The sequence below is a fragment of the Apium graveolens genome, chromosome 2 (genome assembly GCF_009905375.1).
Source record: "Apium graveolens cultivar Ventura chromosome 2, ASM990537v1, whole genome shotgun sequence".
Lineage (NCBI taxonomy): Eukaryota > Viridiplantae > Streptophyta > Magnoliopsida > Apiales > Apiaceae > Apium > Apium graveolens.
The window spans coordinates 318,603,013-318,625,415 of NC_133648.1; the positions used below are offsets into that span (position 1 = coordinate 318,603,013).

Consider the following 22,403-nt stretch of genomic DNA (forward strand, 5'->3'; position numbering starts at 1 on the left):
ACCCTGAAGATACCAAATCTATATCTAAACCACTACCTTCCATACCTAAACCTTTTGTTGCTGATCCCTCTATAAATATCCATGGTGAACCAATCATTCCAAAAGAGGAACCTATTGATTGGGACAACATCACATTGCCTACCTTTTTAACCACTCTACCACTACCAAAGAAACAGAAAAGAAAATCTAAATCTACACCTCCCCTAACCTCTAAGAAATTCACTCAAAAACAAAAACCTAACCCTAAGCCACCCATTTCTAAAGATGATTATGTTCACATCTGTGACATAAAAGAAGCTTCAGACATTAATCTCTATCTGGATGAGCTGGAGGAAGTAAGGGGAATAGCTGCCTACAGACAGCTACCAGAGAGATTGGTTTTCAGATATAAGGGAGCTGGGGAAAGAACATGGCCTCTCTACAGGATTCTAAATGAAGGCTACTCTACCTTGATCAGAGTCTTTTCAGCCATCAAAAAGGATTCTGGCTTTACCAGAACAGCCAAGACTGAAATTCTCAACAAGATTGCCAACATAAGGAAGACTTGGAGGGAACCAAATGCTTTGCCCAGAACCTTACTCATACAAGAAATGGGAACTAAAATTCACAAATCACCTCATTGGTTGATGGAATTTAGAGATGACAAAGGAGTCAGAAGATTTTTCAGACTTGAAGACCAACTCAAGATTGCCAGCAATGAAACTCTCAAGGAAATGCAATCTAAGTTGGATATCAGTGATGAAGATGAAGCTGAATTCTTCAGACAACTCCAACTCCAATTTGAGGAAAATGACAAAGGGCTAGGAAAGAAAACCAGGGAACAAAGAAGAAAATGATGATTTGCTCAGGCTAGAGGAGCACCCTTGGAAATACTGTAAATCTTCAATTACCTCCTAGTACATACACTTTTGCAGCACTTTTATATTTCTACTTAGTTTCAATTCAAATATTTGTTAAGTGTTTTGTTATCATCAAGTTAACCCTGAATTTATGCCTACAGTTCTTATAGACATAAATAGGGGGAGATTGTTAGGAATATATGTGCATTAGTTTGATGATATGTTTAACAAAACACTTAAGTAGAAATTTAGTGTCAGTAGCCTCAACGGATAAGACCACTTTGGCTATCCGTTGATGGTGTAGCTTTACTTAGAAATAAGTCTAGTATTGTAGCATATTTCAGTCTCTGTATTTAAAATGTAATTCTTAGAAGTTGAGAGAAACTATAAGTCATGTTGACTACTAGATGATATGCAGATAGGAAGGCCAATTGTAAATATTTCATGCCTTGTAATTTTGTATAAATGAAGTGGTATCAACGGATGACTTAAAGACCTTCAACGGATGAGAAGCTAAGCTTCAACGGATGTCTCTAAAGCTTCAACGGATAACATCCTTCAACGGATGAGAGCATCAACGGATGAAAGCTTCAACGGATAACATCCTTCAACGGATGAAGTCATCAACGGATGAAAGCTTCAACGGATGTTCTGCTAATTAGTCGTTGATAAGTGGTAGTTGTACCTACAAACAGAGGCACATGGGTTGACAGAGAAAAGTGAGATGTGGTAGCCGAATTTCAGGATCAACAGAAAAAGCAGCCGTTCTTCTTTAGTACAAAGATGCAATAGTCAACAAAGTACTTGAGTGAACAGGAAAAGAAGCAAGTGAAGAACTTATTTTACTATTGTAATTTTATATTGTTTTTCACTTGTACACTTGGTAATATATAAACCAAGAAGAAGCTAGTAATTAGTGTGAGATTTTCCAGAGCTGTTAAGAAATATCTTGAGAGAAAATTCATCTAGTTTGTACTAGGATGCAGCTGTGATCAACATTGTTGAACACAGATTTTCTAATATACCATCTCTGGTGGAACAACAAATCCACCAGAAAAGTTTTTAAAGTTTGTTGTGTTCTTTACATTTTGTGTTTGAATATATATCTGTCTGCATTAGCTCAAAGCAATTCATACACTTGTTCATCTAGAACACACTGCTTTAATAAACTTCTCAAAACCTGAAAAAGTTTTGAGATTTACATTCAACCCCCCTTCTGTAAATCTCATTGTTAGTCCTCTAGGAATAACAGAAGATATCTGCACGCTGTTTCTCAGTAGAAATATAAATAAGCTCAATATTACCTTTAGAAACATTATCTCGAAGAAAATGGTGACGAACATCAATATGCTTAGTACGAGAATGCATAACAGGATTTTTAGAGACATTAATTGCAGAGGTATTATCACAATAAATAGGAATATTTGAGTAAGAAATACCAAAATCCTGCAATGTTTGTTGCATCCACAAAATTTGAGCACAGCAACTTCCAGCTGCAATGTACTCTCCTTCAGCTGTAGAGAGAGCTACTGAAGTTTGCTTTTTACTATGCCATGCAACTAAACAATCTCCTAAAAATTCACAAGCACCACTTGTGCTTTTTCTATCAACCTGTGACCCTGCATAGTCAGCATCTGAAAAACCGATTAAGTCAAAGGAAGAAGAGCTTGGATAAAATAATCCCAAGTCACTCGTACCTTTCAAATATTTAAAAATACGTTTAACGGCATTCAAATGAGATTCTTTAGGTTGAGATTGAAAACGAGCACACAAGCATACACTATACATAATGTCAGGTCGTGAGGCAGTTAAATATAACAATGAACCAATCATACCTCGAAATTTAGTGACATCTACAGGTGTACCTTGTTCATCCTTAGTAAGCTTAACTGAAGTACTCATCGGAGTTGATTTAGGTGTGACATGATCAAGTGCAAATCTTTTGAGTAGATCCTTTATGTACTTGCCTTGGTGAATAAATATTCCTGCATTAGACTGATTAATTTGCAAACCTAGAAAGTACTGCAATTCACCCATCAAACTCATATCGAATTCCTTATGCATGCAATCAGAAAACCACTTACACAAAGATTCATTAGAAGATCCAAATACTATATCATCAACATAAACTTGAACTAAAAGAAAGTTATCACGTTTATGAAAAATAAAGAGAGTTGGATCGAGTGTACCACGAATGAAACCATTGTTCACAAGAAATTGACTGAGACGCTCGTACCAACAACGAGGGGACTGTCTCAATCCATAGACAGATTTCTTGAGCTTGTAAACATAGTTAGGGTACTTCTCGTGAATGAAACCTGGAGGCTGCTTCACGTAGACTTCTTCCTTGAGATAGCCATTTAGAAATGCGCTTTTGACGTCCATCAGATAGAGCTTGAACTTCTTGTGAGCTGCAAAGGCCATTAAGATTCGAATAGCTTCTAAACGAGCTACTGGAGCATATGTCTCGTCGTAATCGATTCCTTCTTGTTGGTTGTATCCCTGAGCAACCAAACGAGCTTTATTTCGAATAATGTTGCCATCTTCATCTTTCTTATTCTTGAAAACCCAGCGAGTACCAATGATCTTGGCATCCTGAGGAAGTGGGACGAGTTCCCAAACATCACAACGCTCGAACTGGTTCAATTCCTCCTGCATTGCAACAGACCAGTGTTCGTCTGCGACTGCTTCTTGAGCATTCTTTGGTTCAAATTCAGCAACAAAAGCACAGAATGCACATAGATTATGAAGTCTGCTTCGAGTAGAAATCCCTTGATCTAAATCAGTGAGAAGATTATCTGGTGGATGATTCTTCACAGTCCTAGAAGACTTAGGAAGTTGAATATTACTCATTTCTTCCTCATTAGAATTGTCTGCCTGGAAGTGAATAGGAGTTGTCTCATTCAAAAGAGACTGCCTCATTTCCGCTTGTGAAGATTTATCCAGAGGAGTAACAGAATTCAAATTTGAAACACTATCGGGAGTCTTTGGAGAGCCAGAAGATTCATCTGAAGCTTGAGTAGATCCTGCAGAATTATCAGAAGACTGAGATGGACCTGGAGAGTCTTGACTGTTTGATTTGTCAGAATGAGACTGACTCTTTTCAGAATGAGACTGTCTCATTTGGGAATGAGACGATAGATCCGCAGTGTCTTCATCAATTTGAGATATATTCCTTGAGGATTCATTGAATGAAATATTGATGGATTCTTCTACTTTGTTCTTGACAGAATTATAAACACGATAAGCTTTGCTTGTTGTAGAATATCCCAAGAAGATTCCTTCCGTGGATTTCGCATCGAACTTGCCTCGATTATTTTGAGTATCTAAAATAAAACACTTGGAACCAAATACTCGAAAATAACTAATGTTAGGAGTCCTTTTCTTAAGCAATTCATACGGAGTTTTAAGCAAAATAGGACGAATAAGTACTCTATTTAAAACATAACAGGAAGTGTGTACCGCTTCAGCCCAAAATTTTCTTGGAAGCTTACTCTCATGCAGTAGAGTTCTAGCAGTTTCCTGTAGAGTCCTGTTCTTGCGTTCTACTACTCCGTTCTGCTGAGGAGTTCGAGGAGCTGAGAATTCATGAGTGATTCCTCTTGATTTACAGAAGGTTATGAAATCCTTCTCGAATTCACCTCCATGATCACTACGAATAGTCTTGAGCTTAAATGAATACTTAGTCTCAAGGTTAGTAATAAGATCCTTAAACTCAACAAAAGCTTCATCCTTAGTTCGTAAAAATAATACCCAAGTGAAACGAGAATAATCATCAACTATAACAAAAGCATAATTCTTACCTCCTAAGCTTACATACCTTTCTGGACCAAAAAGATCTAGATGAAGGAGCTGCAAAGGAACAAAAGTTGATACTTTATTCTTAGCAGTAAAGGAAGTTTTCACCTGTTTTCCAAGTTGGCAAGCTGAACAAGGTTCTATTTTCTTGTACTTCAGCTTTGGTAGACCTCGAACCAGATCATGAGAAGATATCTTCCGAAGAAGATCCATGTGAACATGGCCAAGACGTCTATGCCACAGATCTTGTTGTTCTTGAACGGTAGCTAGACAAATTTCTTCTTGCTGTTCATCAAAATCTAATACGAAAATATTTCCTTTTCTTTTGGCAACTAAAGCAAACTCGTTAGTATGAGTACCAATATAGCATACATCTTTATCGAACTTAACCTTATGACCAGCATCAGTAAGTTGACTTACACTAATAAGATTATATTTCAAACCATCAACTAAACGAACATTAGAAATGGCAAACCTGTCATTACCAATGGTGCCTTTTCCAATAATTCTGACGGTGTTTGAATCTCCAAGAGTAACTAAGCCACCTTCCTTGGCAACTAGAGATAGAAACTTGGATTTATCACCTGTCATGTGACGAGAACAACCACTGTCGATGATCCATTTATTTCGCGGAACATGGACCTTCAAACAAACCTGCAAGAATTGCTTTATCCCTTAGGTACCCACTTGTTAGTATCACGAATCTTATATAAATGTCTATCTGATTTCTTAATCCACATCTGAACAATATTAACAGAAGTATTAGCAGATTTATATCTAGTAGACGATTTATAAGATGAGTTAGAGGAGTGGCCCTTGATACCACATAATCTAGATTCAGATGTAGGGTGGCCAGCTTTGCCACAATCTCGACATTTCTCATAAGGCATCTTATATTTCATAGGAGCTCGCTTATAACCGCCTTGAAATGCACGTTTCTTGATTGACTCACATCCTAAACCTCCTTTATCAAGAGAAGATTTTTGTTCACCAAGAAGAGCATTCAAAGTTCCTTCTCCATGAAAACATTTAGCTAAATCTTTTTCAAGCTGTTCGACTTTCTGCTTTAATTCAGGAACCAGGGGATCAGGAACACTGTCTTCTTTAACGGTTTCTGAATCAACAGATATTGACTCTTTCTTCAAGGCTTCAAGGCATACATCCTTCATCTCAATCTCATTTTTGAGATATTGATTTTCTTCAGTAAGTTTTGAAATCCTTTCAAGCAAAGATTTGTTCTCAGCAACTAGGGCTTCTTCCTTCATGGGGTCATCCATTTCACTAAGAACTTCACTTAAAGCTTGCTTTAAATAAGCATTCTTTTCTTTCAACTTCTTAACCTGGACCTGCAAATTTAAAATAGACGAAGATATATTTGAATTATACTTAATATTCTGTACCTCATCATTATCACTGGAGTTGTCCTCTAGTCCAGCAAAGCAAAGTTGAGCAACTTCATCGTCTGAATCGATCTCCACGTCAGATTCATCATCACTCCAAGTAATTAATGCCTTCTTTTTGTTCTTCAGCTTGTAGCAGTCCTTTTTGAAGTGCCCTTTCTTTCCACACTCAAAACAGGTATCCTTGCTTTGATTTGTTTTACTCTCCTTGCTCGGATTAGATTTGAAGTCCTTCTTTGGAAACTGTGACTTCATAGGTCGTTTGGAAGCATTCCGTTTGGCAAGAAATTTATGAAACTTCTTTGTTAGAAGAGCAATATCTTCATCAGAATCGTCAGGAGACTCATCTGCATCTGCATTAAGTGCAAGAGTTTTCTTACGAGGAGCTTCATCTTCTTCATCATATCTACGTAACTGATTTTCGAATTCCTCCAATTCACTGAACAGTGTTAGAGTATCCATAGTCGAAAGCAGTGTTGAATCCTGCAGAATGGTAACCTTTGGAGCAAACTTCTTTGGCATTGCTCTGAGGATTTTCCTATTAATCTCAGATTGAGGAATGATCCTTTCCAGAAGTGAGATGGAGTTCATCAATGTCAGAAACCTCCCTTGAGCATCTCGCACGCTTTCATCTCTTTCCAACCTGAAACCTTCATAGTCACTCATTAGCATACTTAATTTTACTTCACGTACCTTAGACGTGCCTTCGTGGCTGACTTTGATCGTATCCCAAATCTGCTTGGCAGTAGTACATGCTGAAACTTTTCTTAATTCTGTAGCTACCATGCCATTGAGAAGTGAGTTCATAGCTTTAGCATTGGAATTCATTGCGTTCACTTCTTCGGGAGAGAGATCCTTGAGAGATTTTGGCTTTCCTTCTTTCATAGGAATTGTGAAACCATTTTCTACAGCATCCCTTTCAAATGCATCACGCTGGAGAAAGATTTTCATTCGAAACTTCCAATCATTGTAGTTTTCAGCACCATGAAGCAGTGGTGGATAATTGTTTGAATACCTATCTGGTTGAGCCATGGATCGCTAGCAAAATAAACACTAAAAAGAGAATTAAATGCACCTGCTCTGATACCAAATGAAATTCGATGGCTCGATAGATAAAATAATATTCTAACTGTAAAATAATATTCTAACTGACAAGGCAAATGGGACAGTCTCTTATGCAAATGGGACAGTCTCTTATGCAAATGGGACAGTCCCTTTACAAATGAGACAGGGTATGAGACAGTCTCAATTACACTGCAGAAAATAACTAACAGAAATAAAATGCAGAATGCTGAAAACTGAAAAGTAAAAACACCAGAAGTTTTCACTTGGTTCGGCCCCTACACCTAGTCTATGGCCTACATCCAAGTCCCCATGCCAACTAGCATAGAGAATGTATTATATCAACTTTAATAAAAGAACTTACAATCTTTTCCTTGATTACAAATATAGCACCTGAAAGAAACCCTTTCCCAAAGCTACCTTGCTACCTAGCCCACTGCTATTCCTTAGCCTTCTAGCTACCTTGCTATACTTTGAAATCAAGCTTGCCACAACCCGGCACAAAGTTGATATGAATACACTATTCAGTTACAAGAATAAACAAATTGATTACAACTCAAACTAAGTTTCTTGTTTTTCTGGATATGAATATCTCGGGTATGAAACAAGAAAATAATTTCAGATGATGAAGGATTCTCGAGAAAAAGTTAGCTGCAAATCTGAAATGAAGAGTTGTATTTATAAGCAAAGTTCTAACAGATTTATTTTCAAACACAAGATAAGGTTGGAAGATAAGTTTGTTTGAAAATATTTGAATGAAACTTTTAAACTGATCTGTTAGTACGTTTGAAAAAGAGATAAATCAAGTAAAGAGATAAGGCTTGAGAGATTTAAACTTGATTTATAAGATAAGGTGATTAGTTTGTTTGAGATAAGGTTTATCCAGATAAACAAGATTAACACAAAACCCTAACAAACTTAATCCTGAGAAATAGCCTCTGCTGAAACTTCTGAACAAACTGCAAAGCTTGAATCTCGTTTACTTGCATTCTGTTTATCTTCTGTTAATCTGCAATCATCATAAACCTGAACATCTAACAATGTTCAGGCTGTTGATCAATACATTACTAACTACAATCCCCCAGGACCACCACAGGTGACTCTTAATAAGCATGGAGACAGACATCAATGGCATCTTGATAAACTTCCACCACACCAGTATGTCTGTAAACTGACTCGAAAGAATGGGCTATCGCGGACGGTTCAAGCAGTGGTTGGGAGTTATTCGCCCGACTTGCATGATTGGTACATTGCGGCCGTGAACGATATAATTTTCAAATCTACAAAAGATTATCCTCTAGATGATCCGAGGTGGGATCCAAATTATGATGAGAACCAACATAACAAAGGATGGGCTTTTTATGAATGGCGGCGCGCTAAATATTAAAACAAATTTGGCTTAATGATCTTTTAGCCCTTTAAGCATAGACCAGTGTACTCGTAGATCCTTAAATTTTAAAAGCATTTCTTTTCGCCACTCAGGTATCAAAAACATACCTATTAACCCTTTTTCCTATTTTTATTCCATTATTACCCTTACGAGATATATATATCTCTTAACCCTTAAAGTATTAATGTACCTCTTAGCCCTCATTTATAGATTTGCAAAGAAAAAATGCTTGAACACATTGACCTTGTGTTAAAATCAACAAGTAAATCATATTGTTGTTGTATCAGTGGGTAGCAGGTACCATTGGTGAAGCCACTGCAAAAACTAAGCCACTGGATGCTTATTAAAAATATAATATTTAAACTTTTATACAGAAAATGAAAATTCTAAAAATAAATTCTAGAACTATACTTTATAATAGCCTTAAAATGCGTGTCAAGTATTAGGAAAAAGTATGTAAAGAATTCAGGTCTGTCGTTGGAAGTTACATACTTGGAAAAACTTTGCCTCTTGCATAATAAGCACCTGACTCGGAATTCTTTCACTAATAAAGATAGAATTAGACAGGTTTAGTCTTAACTGTGATCTAAGAGTTTGATTTGAGAAGGGAACATCAAGGCACTTGAATTCTGGAGGTTTGTATGTATGTTTATGATTGCACAGCAGCTGGTAACTGATCAGCTGGCCGCGGTACAGATTGCCATCCGGTACAGTGCTGAAGAACTTGCTTAAGAGAATCAGTTGGAGGTTCCACTGTACAGGTTGCGTAAAACTCTGATGGATGAAATGCGGTCTGTTTGGCTGCTTCGTTCAATAGGCCAGCCTCGGTTCCTGTTATGAACAAGTCCCCTTCCGATATGATGCAGCCAGAAGTTGCTTCTTCCTTGTCACCAGCCTGGAAAACAACCAACAAAAAGAGCGCGAGAGTGAGCTACAGGTCCATCTCTAATATTCAAGCATCGATAATTTCAAATTGAAGATTATTACTAATTGAAATGTAGGAGGCACCAGAATTTGATTCCCAGCAGGAACAACTTCTGATTATTAAAATGGAATTTTAGTATTTAAGTTGACAGCAGAAACAGCTCATCGACTTATACTTGTATCCATTTTATTTATTAAAAATATTACATATACGAATCACATGATGCAAAAGTGGATGCTACAGAAGCAAGTACATAACTGTGTACCTTCTCTGTGAGATATTTAAATGCGACCTTCTTCTGTCCTGCTTCGTAAATATTGCATTGAGAGTATATCTGAAGCAAAATATGTCTTGTAAGTGAAATTGAGTAGACTGAATCAATTTGGGGGAAAAAGAAGCAATTCAGAGGCTACAGGAAGTAGAACCTGTGATTCTACACTAGCACAAATGGCATAGATTCCCCAGTTTCTTGTGTAATTATTGTACAGATGCACTTTCGCAAATCTAACACGAGGATGCCGCTGTCTAGTCCCGTCAAAAAAACAGTGGTGTATGGTAATGCGAATACATCTGTCACCAGTGTGAGAAGCGTCTGCTCCAATGAGCATTGTCTTGTTGTGCTGAGAGAAACGACATCTAAATGCAATACGAAGGCCTAATGTTAGATACTTATACTAGAAACAAAGGTAACATTAACTTAATGATAGTGTATATCAGTTCACCGTGATACTGTTATATCTGTGCTTTCTCGCGTGATATCAATCAAGGCATCGGCATAATCTCTGAGGCTGCAACGATCAATCCATATATGCTTCGAGTGAGGTTTGATTTGAATAGCATCCACATCGTGTCCCCTGCCCCCTTCAAACTCTAGGTTGCATATAATTACATGTTCACATTCCTTCAACCTCAAGCCTTTTCCAGTGAGCTTAATTCTTTGGCCCCTTCCATCAATGGTCTTATGTGACGACACATTCAAGTACGAGGAGAGTTCAATTGTGCCTGAAACTTCAAAAACAATCCAGAGAGGATCTTTTTTTCGGCATCCATCACGAAGTGATCCAGGCCCATCATCTGGCAAAATACATATTAAGTTTTGAAAATCTAATTTAACAGTGTGGGCATTTAACAGTATAACACATCTGACCGGAAACTAATTGTCCTACGTACTTTGGCTCAATTTGGCATCATAGTCACAAAACTTCTGTCAGTAAAATGCACGATTAAAGTCTTAAGTCGAAGGTTGGAGAAAAGGTTATGATACTAATTTGAAGGTTAGGATCAATTTTATGAGGCACAAGTCTAGTTGTAAAAGGGGTTAAATATCAAAGTGGTCACTCAGCTGAACGCTATATATCAGTTTAATCATCAAAGTTAACGGGGTATCATTTGAATTACTAAAGTCATAATAAATATCATACATATACCTCAAAATATGTGCTCGAGAATTAAAATTTATTTTATGGAGTTCTAAATATTTTTCTTGAATCCTATTACAATCAAAAATATATGAATGCTAGTTATCACTTGAGCTATCTTATCTCGTTCAATACCCCAAATTTACTAAAACCAATAATTCAACACCAAATACCAAACATTTATCGAAATACTACTTAAATCCTATCTTCAAAAATGAATTTAAAACAACACAATTTCAGATCAAACAAATCAAACATTCATAAAACTAAGAACAAGTGGGCACCATTAACAAAAACGGAAAATGTGGGCCTACTCAGTTTTCGGAGAGCTGGTTACTTAACATGCCACGCAAAGACGAGAAATAAAAACACGAGAATAAGAAAGAAAAGGAAGGATACCTGCAAGGGTGGTAACGTGATAAAGGGGACCATGAAGGCCACCAATGGCGCAACGACCAAAGCCCTCAGCTTGGCCGGCAAGAGCTCGTAAAGTGGAGTCAACTTGAGCATATGGGAGAGACAACATTGCCATTTGTTAGCTGAGCTGCTAGTGCAGTGGCTCTAGACAAAGGGAGACAAGGAGTGGTATTTATTTGAAACTTAAGTCGAAACTGATAATCCCTGAAATAAATTGAGTCTTTATAGGTTATATAACTTTATTTAACCGACACATTTATGTGGACAATGAGAATGAAATGAAACCTACCGACAGTGGACTTGTGCTCTGGAAACTGATAATATCCCCACACACTTATCGGACAATAAATAAATAAAGAGATTGCCGGCCGGCCGAGAATAACCACACGAGACATGTCTGAGGTCAAAAGAAAAGAAGTGTAGCATAAGAATATTTTTGTAAATACCGAAGGTCATATTTATATTTACAGATTTGCCCTTAAAATATTACATTATAAAATGTTATAATCTCAGGTAATTTGTATGAGAACAATCTCGGGCACAGTTTTCTCATAAATAAAAGTTAGCACTCATTAATATTTTTTTCATAAAATAATTATGTTGTTTATTACTTCCTCCATCCCAGATTAGTTTGTATAGTTTAATTTTTGACCATGACCGCATATTTTTGTAAATTATTTTTCATTTTTTTTAAATAAAATTTTAAAATTTATATTTATATTTACAAAATAAAAATTTAAAAATAATCAAAAATGGCATATGGCCAAAATAACTTAAATTACGTTTTGGGATCGAGGGAGTATTTATTTTTGAGAAAATAATTATTAAATTTTTTCCTTAAAAAAGTACACTTTGCAATCAAATGCAAACTAAAATCAGTTTTAAACCCAACTAAAAAATCCTGCGACGATTTTTTTTAGAAAAGGTGAATAAAATTGAATTTGGTTACCAATTTTAAAAAAGTTGCATTAAACTAGTTTTGGTTATAAATTATTTTTTAAAAGTAAAGTGCACTTTGCTTATTGGCATTTCATGTGTAAAATGTTCGAAATACTAGAATTTAAAAATTACTGCTTGTTATACCAGACTTGGTGCCCGTTTGGGAAATATTAAAATAAGTAACTTATGACTTAAAATGAATAAGTAATTTATAAGTGATAAGTAAATAAATATTTATAAGTTACGTAAGTGTTTGGATAGTTTCACTTATAAGTCATAATTTTTTTTTAATTTAAAAAATCAAAATAAATAATTTTTAAATATAATCATATTATTTCATGAATTTTAGATTAGATTAATATTTAAAAATATATTTTTTAAAATTAAAGTTAATAAAAATGTAAAAAATCAAAATAAGTTGAGAAAAAGTACGTCATTACTAACATTCAACTTATCAGCTTATAAGTTGAAAATCCGACTTATAAGTTAGGTACACAAACAGTACTCGATAAGTACTTACGGGCTTATGAGTCAATAAGTAACTTATAAGCCCTCGCCAAACAGGCCCTTGATTTTTTTTTAATAATATTTGTGTTAAGATCAAATTTGACCAACTCCTTTAATTGTTAAACACATTTCTACCGTTGTTAAAATTTTCAAGAAATTATAATTCGAATATCTTATTCATCTTTTAACGAAATCAATTAATTTGAGTTACGACGTAATTCTCTATTCATTATTTACAAATTCATTTTGATTTTGATTTTCACAATCAATATTGAGTTTCGAACGCAATAAACACCCTTTGACGAGTTTTAAATGTTATCATATTAATTTGAATATTAATTTCAATTTATAAACAAGGAAAAAATAATTATATTACAACTTAAATCACTAGATTTCGTTAAGAAATTAAGCAGATATTTAAATTTTAATTTCTCAAAAGCTTTCGTAAGGGTGGAAATGAGTTTGAGGAAAAAGACGATGGCATAAAGAGTAAGATATAGCCTTAAAAAGTTGAAGGAGTTGAACGCATTTCACTATAAGAAAACGGTTAAATTTGATCAAAAAAATTCGATCAAATTTAGTTAAATTTGACCGAATTCGAATAGAGGGTGTTTAACGGGCGTACATACATTATAAAAATATTAGAAATTCGGTATAAATGATAATTTTTTAATTACAAAGAAAAAGTATTTGTATAAATATTTATGTAGAAATTTTCAAAATATAATGAAGACGGAAATAAGTTCAGAAAAAAATATTATTTTTTATAATTTTTTTTGTTAAAAATAACTCAAGTGCTTAAACAAATTTTATACAATTTTTATTATAAAATCTGTTATGTTCAATAATAAGACATTATATAAATTTTCATACATTTAAAAAAAGATTGATGACAGGAAAAGATTTAAATCAAATTTAATCGAAAACGAATTTCACCCGATCTTAATATGAATTTCATACAATTTTCGATCCGAGTTATATCAAACCAAATTCAAATTCGACCCGTTCATCCGAATTGCTCGATCGTACCCTCACCTGAAGTAATATTTTATTAAAATAATATTCTCCGAGGCACTAAATAGAAAAAGCATTAAAAAATTTTGGACGTTTGTATCCATATATAATTAACAAACAAGAAAAAAAATAGTCAAAAAAAAAACAAACAAGAAAAAATCTAAATATATTATACACGTGGAAGGTCCGCGCGTCTATTTATGACAAGCTCGTATTTATAAAAATCTCCGCGATTAAACCACCATCGCCATTTCCCCTTCCGACGTCGGCATCTTCCGCCACCCAAAAACCCTTTTTCTCCACCACCATATATGCATGCATGCCCATGCAACCAGATGATGCAGGTAACTATATGCATATGTTCATATTTACATGGGCACAACATATATTAATGTACGTTTGTTTTGGGTCCATGCATGTGTATACGTAGGTTCGGTGATATTAGTCGAGGTGTGGTCTTGTTTCGATTATATTAGTCGGCATGTCCGTAAACAGGTCTTGTTCTGATTTGTACGTAGAGAAAAACTTTTGTGATATTAGAGTGAGTTCGAAGTAATTGGTCTTTTGTTATGATTTGTGCGTAGAGAAAAGATTTTATAATATTAGAATGAGTTCGAAGTAATTTTGGTGTGAAATAATCAAATTATGAATGATTCTGAAGAAGGTAGAAAAGATTTAAAAATGGGGCCCACGAGTTCTAGCAATGATGTGCATGATCAGCTTGCTCCACATTTGTTGAAAAGGGATTTGAAAATGAAGCCTACAAGTTCTTGCAATGATCTGCATGATCAGCCTGTTTTGCCTAATTTGAAGAGGGATTTAAACATGAAGCCTTCGAATTCTTGCAATGATCTGCATGAACAATGTGGATCACCAACGGTGACTCCAAGGGCACCAGTTGTTGTTGTGTCTAATTCAAGCAAAGCACTGGCCTCCTCTACTTCCGGGAAGGCCTTGTTGGGGTCGAATTCGAGCAAGTCATTGTTGGGTGGTTCGCAATCTAGCAAGTCATTGGTGGTTTCTAGCTCAAGCAAGACATTGTTGGGGTCGAATTCGAGCAAGTCATTGGTGGGGTCTAATTCCAGTAGGGCATTAGGCATGTCGAGTTCAGGGAAGAGGATGGACCAGAAAATGAAGTATGTGAAACAGGTGACTGGAAAGAACAATGACACAGAGCTGCATTTGGCAGCGCAACGTGGGGAAGCGAGTGCTGTGAAGGAGATATTGGGGGAGATTGATGCTCAGATGTTGCGGACTTTGAGTGGTGCAGAGTTTGATGAAGAGGTGACAGAGATTAGGTCTGCAGTGGTGCATGAAGTGAATGAGTTAGGGGAGACGCCTTTGTTTACTGCTGCGGATAGAGGGCATATTAATGTGGTGAAGGAGCTGTTGCCGTACATGACAAAGGAAGGCCTTGCTATGAAGAACAAGACTGGTTTTGATGCTTTGCACATTGCCGCTAGGCAAGGTCACCAAGGTAATACATAATTTGATGAACATTGTCTTTATCGTAAGTGATTCGTGTGTTTCAAGACTTGCTTTGTAAACAGATGGCTTAAGGTTAAATCTTTGGTTTGTGCTTAAATGCAGCCATTGTGCAGATGTTGTTGGATTGTGATCCAGAGCTAAGCAAAACAATTGCTCAATCAAATTCGACACCTCTCGTGTCTGCAGCTTCAAGAGGGCATACAGCTGTTGTCAAAGTGCTGCTAGAAAAGGATCCCAGTCTGATAGATATCCCAAGGTCGAATGGGAAGAATGCTCTACATTTAGCAGTGCGTCAGGGATATGTAGAAATTGTTGAAGCATTGCTTGAAAAAGAACGACAATTGCCAAGAAGAACCGATAAAAAAGGGCAAACTCCATTACATATGGCTGTCAAAGGTGTTAGCACTGAAGTAGTCAGGTTGCTTCTTCAGGCAGATCCATCTATCGTGATGCTGCCAGACAAATTTGGCAACATGGCATTGCATGTTGCTGCTAGAAAGAAGCGAACTGAGGTATTTCTTAGTATTTATTTTCTGTGAATCTCCTAAAACATATTCTTTAGGTTCATCTGTTAATATACTTAAAGTTGGACACTTTATGGTTTAGTGTACATTGTTATGTTGCGATGTGCAGTTGCCATGTACCCGAAAAACATCTAAGATGCAACGCGTGAAGTTTGCAGGATATTATGTGCATTTGAGTCTAACAATAATGTCTTCATCTGAAAGTTTGAATTATAAAGTAAAATGGAGAGTAAAGCATAAATGACTGAATTTGAGGGACTAAAAACTGTATCAATTAAAATTTTCTGTGTTTTTGCAGATAGTCACTGAGCTTTTACTTGTCAAAGACACTGATGTTAATGCATTAACAAGAGATAGGAAAACAGCCCTTGACATTGTAATAGGACTCCCTCTATCTGAAGAAGCAGCGGAAATGAAGGACTGCTTGATGCGTTTTGGAGGTCTTACTGCCAATGATCTAAACAACCAACCGCGAGATGAACTTAGGCAAACTGTAACAGAAATTAGAAAAGACGTGCACTCACAACTTGAACAAGCACGAAAGACCAACAGAAATATGAATGGCATTGCGAAGGAGCTCCAGAAGCTTCATAGAGCAGGGATCCTCAATGCTGCCAACTCAGTCACTGTTGTTGCTGTTCTGTTTGCAACAGTTGCATTTGCAGCTATTTTCACTGTCCCGGGAGGTGATGATGATAGTGGAATGGCTGTGATGGTCCACACCACCGCCTTTAAGATTTTCTTCCTCTCAAATGCATTTGCACTCTTCACATCATTAGCCGTGGTGGTAGTGCAGATAACGGTAGTAAGAGGTGAGATAAAATCTGAGAGACGCGTTGTTGAGGTGATCAACAAGTTGATGTGGTTAGCCTCTGTTTGCACCTCGGTGTCATTTATCTCCTCATCCTACATAGTTGTGGGGAGGCGTAATAGATGGGCTGCAATACTTGTGACCGTCATAGGGAGCGTTACAATGGTAGGAGTCTTAGGAGGGATGACATTTTATGTGGTGAAGACTAAAAGGATGCGACGAGTGAGGAAAAGAGAAAAGTACTACAGAAATCGTTCAAACTACTGGCACGAATTGTCTGATTCTGATCTGAACCCAATTTATGCAATTTGACGTTCTATATGAACTTTGTTCCTTGTCTATATGCACATATGCAGAAGCAGAACAAGACTGAGTCAAAAATTGAAGTGCAAAATGGTGCGCAGCAGCCTCAGCTGAACTCCTCGGAGCTGAAAAAATCGCGTGCAAGGGCAAGCAAGTGCTTGCACAAACACTGCACTCACACTCAGACAGTGTAATATTGGATTAAGATTATACTAGTGCCTACTAATCAGTAAGACACCGCGACAGGTGAAGCTTCAGGTGCTGGTATAGTATTGATATTAGATTGTGAAAATGTGATGTCGAAAGTACATGAACTGGACAAACATTGATCTCATATCTTAATAAAGTGGACATACATAGAGGTAGTGATCATGAGTTTACAAAGGGATCACTAGCCCTTTTTTCTTCTGTAACAATACTTAGTCAGGCAACTTCTGATCAAACCTATAGCTGGGATGAAGACAAAGTATAGTTAGTTACAACTATGACATTTCTCTTGTTAATAAGGAAATGAGAGCAATCACATGTTTCACAATCAGCTATAGAAACAAGGGGAGGGCCCTGCCCTGCAGTTGACCTGGGGCGGCCTGACTTTGTTTTTAACTTTCGAAGAACCATTTTTTCACCATAAATTCTTGTCGTAACTCCTTTTGCTTTCATGACTTTGTTTTTAACTTTCAAAGAACCATTTTTTCACAATGAGTTCTTTTATGTTACTCCTGCTGTCAGATATTCGTCGTTCTGATCATTGTATTTTCAATTAACACTGTTCTCGTCTTAAAAGAATTGTCGATAATAATTTGGATTACAACTACAGATTAATGCTAGTGGTCATACATTTCACAAATGCATTACATGATTGATGATGCTAGTGGTCATTGTCTCATTGGCCTTATGAGACCAATAATACAAAACACTGTAACATGACTTTTTGATCTTATTATGCACATTATTGACAAATGCTACTAGAAGTTCCTACTATTTTCTATTTCTCATGTAAATAAATATCTTCATTCCAACTTTTGACAAACTGAAACCAGAAATAAACTGCTCAGTTATTCCAATCTATGCGCTTCTAGTAAACATATAAAAACTGCAGCTGCATGATTAGAAAATTTACTCTTGCTAAAATCTTTTATTTAACTACTGTATGAAAGGGTTTACGTACATCTTATTCTTCCGAGACCCTGCCAGGTGAGCAGGATATACCGGGTATATTTAGTTTGGTTTTTCAAGAATACAATGTTCCTCAAGTCCAAGGTAAAGAATAACATACTCTAGAGAAGCAATGTACCATTTGTTTGCCTAGTGAATGAAATTTATAAAACATACTGTTTCAATTTTGTTTTATTGGATGTTAAAGAACTTCCACTTATTAGGATCCATTGACTTGTAGTTGATACTGATGTTTACACAACTTTGTGACATACAGCCGTTCATTGGTATTACATCGCTTCCCTTACAGAATGTCGAGAGTTGGAACCTTGTCAAAGACAATATGTTAAAATAAACTTTTTTGGCATAAGTTTACTGATACTATTTAAAATTCCCAAAAGTTAAGGGTTTTTTTTTTTTTTTTGCAAAAGAATACTTCCCAAGCCTGTGAATGTGAAAAGAATATGTGTGTCCATGAATGTATCTGAAATAATTGAATACCAGATACTAGCCACCAGCATGTTTCTCATGTTAGTTATTTAAAATCATTTTTTAAATCACTATTTGTTTGTGTGATGATTGACTTATGATCCAGGATTTTCTGTTTTCATGTACTTCTGTTTATGAAGTTCTGTTCTTCTGTCTGTAGTTCTGTTTGATGGAATTTCCATATAATTAGCTAAGCTGATGGACAAGACTATGAAGCAGTCGACACAGAAACGAGACGATACGCCTCTGCATTTGGCAGTCAGAGCTCAGAATTTGGAATTGGCTTTGGAAATACTGGCTAAGAGTGAAGAAAAAGAATTGAAGGAGTTGTTGTGTAAGCAAAATTACTCCGGTGAAACTGCCCTCTATGTTGCTGCTGAGTATGGATTTGTCGATTTTGTGAAAGAGATGATCCAGTATTATGATATCGCGAATGCTGGTATCAAAGCCAGGAATGGCTCTGATGCTTTTCATATAGCTGCTAAACAAGGAAATCTAGGTATTTTTTGCTTACTCTATTCTTCTTTTATCACTTGACAATCATGATTTCTTGTAAATTGTAATTAGAAACCTAATCCTAACCTAAATCGTCAACGCTTGGATCAATTCTCACCTTTTGTATTTTGGTATGATCAATCTTTTTAATACAGATGTTAGTTTAGTGGCACATTTTCTAATTTCAGATGAGAAAGGTGTTGGGCTTGCTAAGCACACACATTAGTATGATATTGTCCGTTTTGGACCGAGCCCGCACGTATTTGGTTTTGGGTCACTCCCAAAAGGTCTCATACTAATGAAGTTAACTGTGTGCTTATATTCTAGTAATCTACCCCTCCCACAAACGAACGTGGGACAACTCCTAACAAAATGAGCTTTTTTTCTGAATATTTGATTATTAATTGTAGAGGTGGTGAAGATTCTGATGGATGCTCTTCCGGAACTTTCCATGACTTTTGATCAGTCCAACACCACGGCATTACACAGTGCTGCAGCACAAGGTCATACTGAAGTTGTTAAATTTCTCATGGAGAAAAATTGTAACTTAGTCACCATTGGAAAGAGCAACAAGAAAACAGCCTTGCATTCCGCGGCAAGAAATGAACACTTAGAGGTAGTGAAAGTCCTTTTGAGCAAAGAAACTGAGGTTGCTTTGATGATTGACAAGAAGGGCCAGACAGCTCTACATATGGCTGTTAAGGGACATAGTGTCGAGGTAGTTGATGAGCTTATATCTTCGAAACCTGATCTGATTAATATGGTTGATAACAAGGGTAATACTGCACTGCATATAGCAACCAGGAAAGGCCGGACAAAGGTAAAAAGACATAATTTCAAACTTCTTGAAATATGCCTATGCAAATTATGAGTCGTGGATATAAGCTCGCGAGTTATGCTGAATTTCTTCTGTGAAAAGAAATAATGACAAGCGCGGTTATGAACAAACGTCTATGCTTGTTTAATAAATCCAAGTTATGAACTATTTTGATCAAGATCTTATTTTAGTTTAGAAATTTAGTTATGTTTTAGTGCAATTCTGAATTGAATCCCAGGAGTTAAGAAGTTAAATGTAGTTGCGACTTCATCTGCAATTACTGTGGAGTACTAGGGTTCAAATTTATGCATTTTTTGCACAGGATATATCAAGAAAACTCCTATTTGATTTGTCTTAGTTGGATGTAATTGTATTTAGCATACATATGTGCTTCAGAGTTGAAGATGCTTAAAGGTACTATTTCTTTAATCAAATTCAAAGTTTTTGATTAAAGACTCATCGCGTTGTGCAGGTTATCAATGCACTTCTAAGCCACAGAGAAATTCTGGATACAAAAGCCATAAACAAATCTGGAGAAAGCGCTCTTGATACTGCAGAAAAGACCAATCATTCAGAGATCGCGAGGATCCTACAAGACTATGGGGTCCAAAGTGCGAAAACCATGAAGCAAGCACCACCAGCACCAAGTACTGCCAAGGAACTAAAACAAACAGTAAGTGATATCAAACATGAAGTTCACTATCAGATTGAGCACACACGCCAAACAAGAAAACAGATGAAAGGAATAGGCAAGCAGATCAACAAGATGCAACTGGAAGGGCTCAACAACGCAATTAACTCCACCACAGTTGTTGCTGTTTTAATTGCCACTGTTGCATTTGCTGCTATATTTACTGTCCCTGGCCAATATGTTGATGACCCTAAAGATGAAACTCCGGAAAAAGTTCTAGGTGAAGCAAATATTGCTCCAAAGCCCCAGTTCACAATCTTCCTTATATCTGACTCGGTTGCACTCTTTATATCGTTGGCTGTTGTGGTGGTTCAGACTTCTATTGTAGTTGTCGACAAGAAGGGGAAGAAGCAAATGATGGCAATTATTAACAAGCTCATGTGGTTGGCTTGTGTCTCCATATCAGTGTCATTTCTTGCACTTTCTTTTATCGTTGTAGGAGAGGATGAACGGTGGCTAGCAGTTGGAGTGACAGTAATAGGAACACTGATCTTGGCCACAACCCTGGGGACAATGTTTTACTGGGTTATTTTAAACCGGATTGAGGCTTCTAACTTGAGGAGTATTCGGAGATCTACAAGGAGTAGCAAGTCACGGTCATTTTCACAACATTACGCTATATCAGATTCAGAAAACAATGACAACAAGAATATCTATGCAATATGATCAAGCCACAGCTTACACAGACTTGTTACTAATCACATCATATCCTCAATGAGTTGCTGGAATGCTGCGAAAATGAATATAAAAGAGAATTTTATCTAGTAGTAGGGAAATGTAATATCTTTCACTTAAGTAATTATACCAATTTTGTAAATCCCCAGCAGGTTAGATACTGAGTTATAGCAGAAGTATCATCTTCCATTCACTCTAAATAATCAAATGAAAAAGTTCGATTCAGATCTGAAACCGTAACGTTGATTTTTCTTGCTTGCATTTACATACTAAGTCCAATACATGCAATGGACATGTTCTGAGCAGTCCAATTCACTATATTTTTTCTGGTAAAGTTCAGTTAAGCGTATTCATAAACTTCGTAGCTCATGTCTTTACCAAGACTCAGTACAGCATGCATTCATACATTTTACGCAGATTCCTGGAAATCTTGTCCTAGTTTAGGTCAGATCTTTAAGTTGCATTACATTTTTTCCTTATCTTGATGAAACTGGCATTAGCTATTTTACTGCAACTGGCAACTGGCTTTACACAATTGAGTTTACCGGTTTATGAGGCGAGGTGGAACGTACTAACGTGTAAGCAAGATGTTTGCAGTGGTCCACTCTGAAATCTGAATCTTTGTGAGCAATTTTAAGCTAGATAGTAGAATGCAGATATTTTGATTATACAAGTGGACCTTGATTTGTAGTGAACCATTGATCAATTTTTTGTCTAGTAGCACTTGCTTAATCTAATATGTTTCATAATGTACAGGTGTTATCTTTTTCTTTTCATGGAAGTTCATGTTTTTATTGATAAATCTTTTTATGTCAATATCAGAAGTAGGGGAACATGAAATTACTTGCACTGGGGATCTTCTTGTTCTGCGATTTTCGTTTTTTTAACGTTTTGTGTGTAGGGGGCGTTCAGTTCTTAAAATTAATGGAAATCGAAATCCTTTTTCATGTTATTTTGTTGAAATGCACTTGATTGATGTATCACAGAAAATTGAAGAAATAGAACTGAAAGAGTAACTATACTTCACTAACTTACTGGTAGTAGATATGTAAATCAGTAGCTATTCCTATTACAGGCCGGTCTATGGCAAACGTAAGTTATAGCATACCATCCCGTGGTAAAATAGAGTATTTGGTGTGAATGCATGGGGGCCCATATTTTCACGTACCGCGATATGGTATGTTACAGAAATCGTTTGTCCTGGACCATACACCTTCCTGTTATCATCATCAAAATTACCCTTTGA

The 22,403-nt window shown here is 36.3% G+C and overlaps 3 protein-coding genes across 4 annotated transcripts; 2 read left to right on the forward strand and 1 right to left on the reverse strand.

The window, feature by feature from the left end:
* Positions 1-8,828: 8,828 nt before the first annotated feature.
* LOC141706435 (putative pectate lyase 4) lies at positions 8,829-11,556 on the reverse strand. The gene is made up of 6 exons (XM_074509198.1): positions 11,539-11,556; positions 11,232-11,453; positions 10,137-10,488; positions 9,840-10,050; positions 9,680-9,748; positions 8,829-9,384 (listed from the first exon to the last, which is right to left on the reverse strand). The coding sequence occupies exons 2-6, from the start codon at positions 11,362-11,364 to the stop codon at positions 9,139-9,141; spliced, it is 1,011 nt and encodes a 336-aa protein (XP_074365299.1). The 5' UTR covers positions 11,365-11,453; positions 11,539-11,556; the 3' UTR covers positions 8,829-9,138.
* Positions 11,557-13,960: 2,404 nt separating this feature from the next.
* LOC141706436 (ankyrin repeat-containing protein ITN1-like) lies at positions 13,961-16,844 on the forward strand. Its single transcript, XM_074509199.1, has 3 exons — positions 13,961-15,186; positions 15,300-15,709; positions 16,020-16,844. Exons 1-3 carry the CDS (start codon positions 14,355-14,357, stop codon positions 16,842-16,844), a joined length of 2,067 nt encoding a protein of 688 aa, XP_074365300.1. The 5' UTR covers positions 13,961-14,354.
* A 1,543-nt stretch (positions 16,845-18,387) lies between these two features.
* LOC141708941 (ankyrin repeat-containing protein At5g02620-like) lies at positions 18,388-21,391 on the forward strand. 2 transcript variants are annotated; one of them, XM_074512792.1, is made up of 4 exons: positions 18,388-18,520; positions 18,620-18,978; positions 19,385-19,794; positions 20,264-21,391. In XM_074512792.1, exons 2-4 carry the CDS (start codon positions 18,678-18,680, stop codon positions 21,146-21,148), a joined length of 1,596 nt encoding a protein of 531 aa, XP_074368893.1. In that variant the 5' UTR covers positions 18,388-18,520; positions 18,620-18,677; the 3' UTR covers positions 21,149-21,391. The 2 variants fall into 2 exon arrangements, with proteins under 2 accessions (XP_074368893.1, XP_074368894.1); XM_074512793.1 differs by having other exon boundaries at positions 18,396-18,520; positions 18,640-18,978.
* Positions 21,392-22,403: the final 1,012 nt, after the last annotated feature.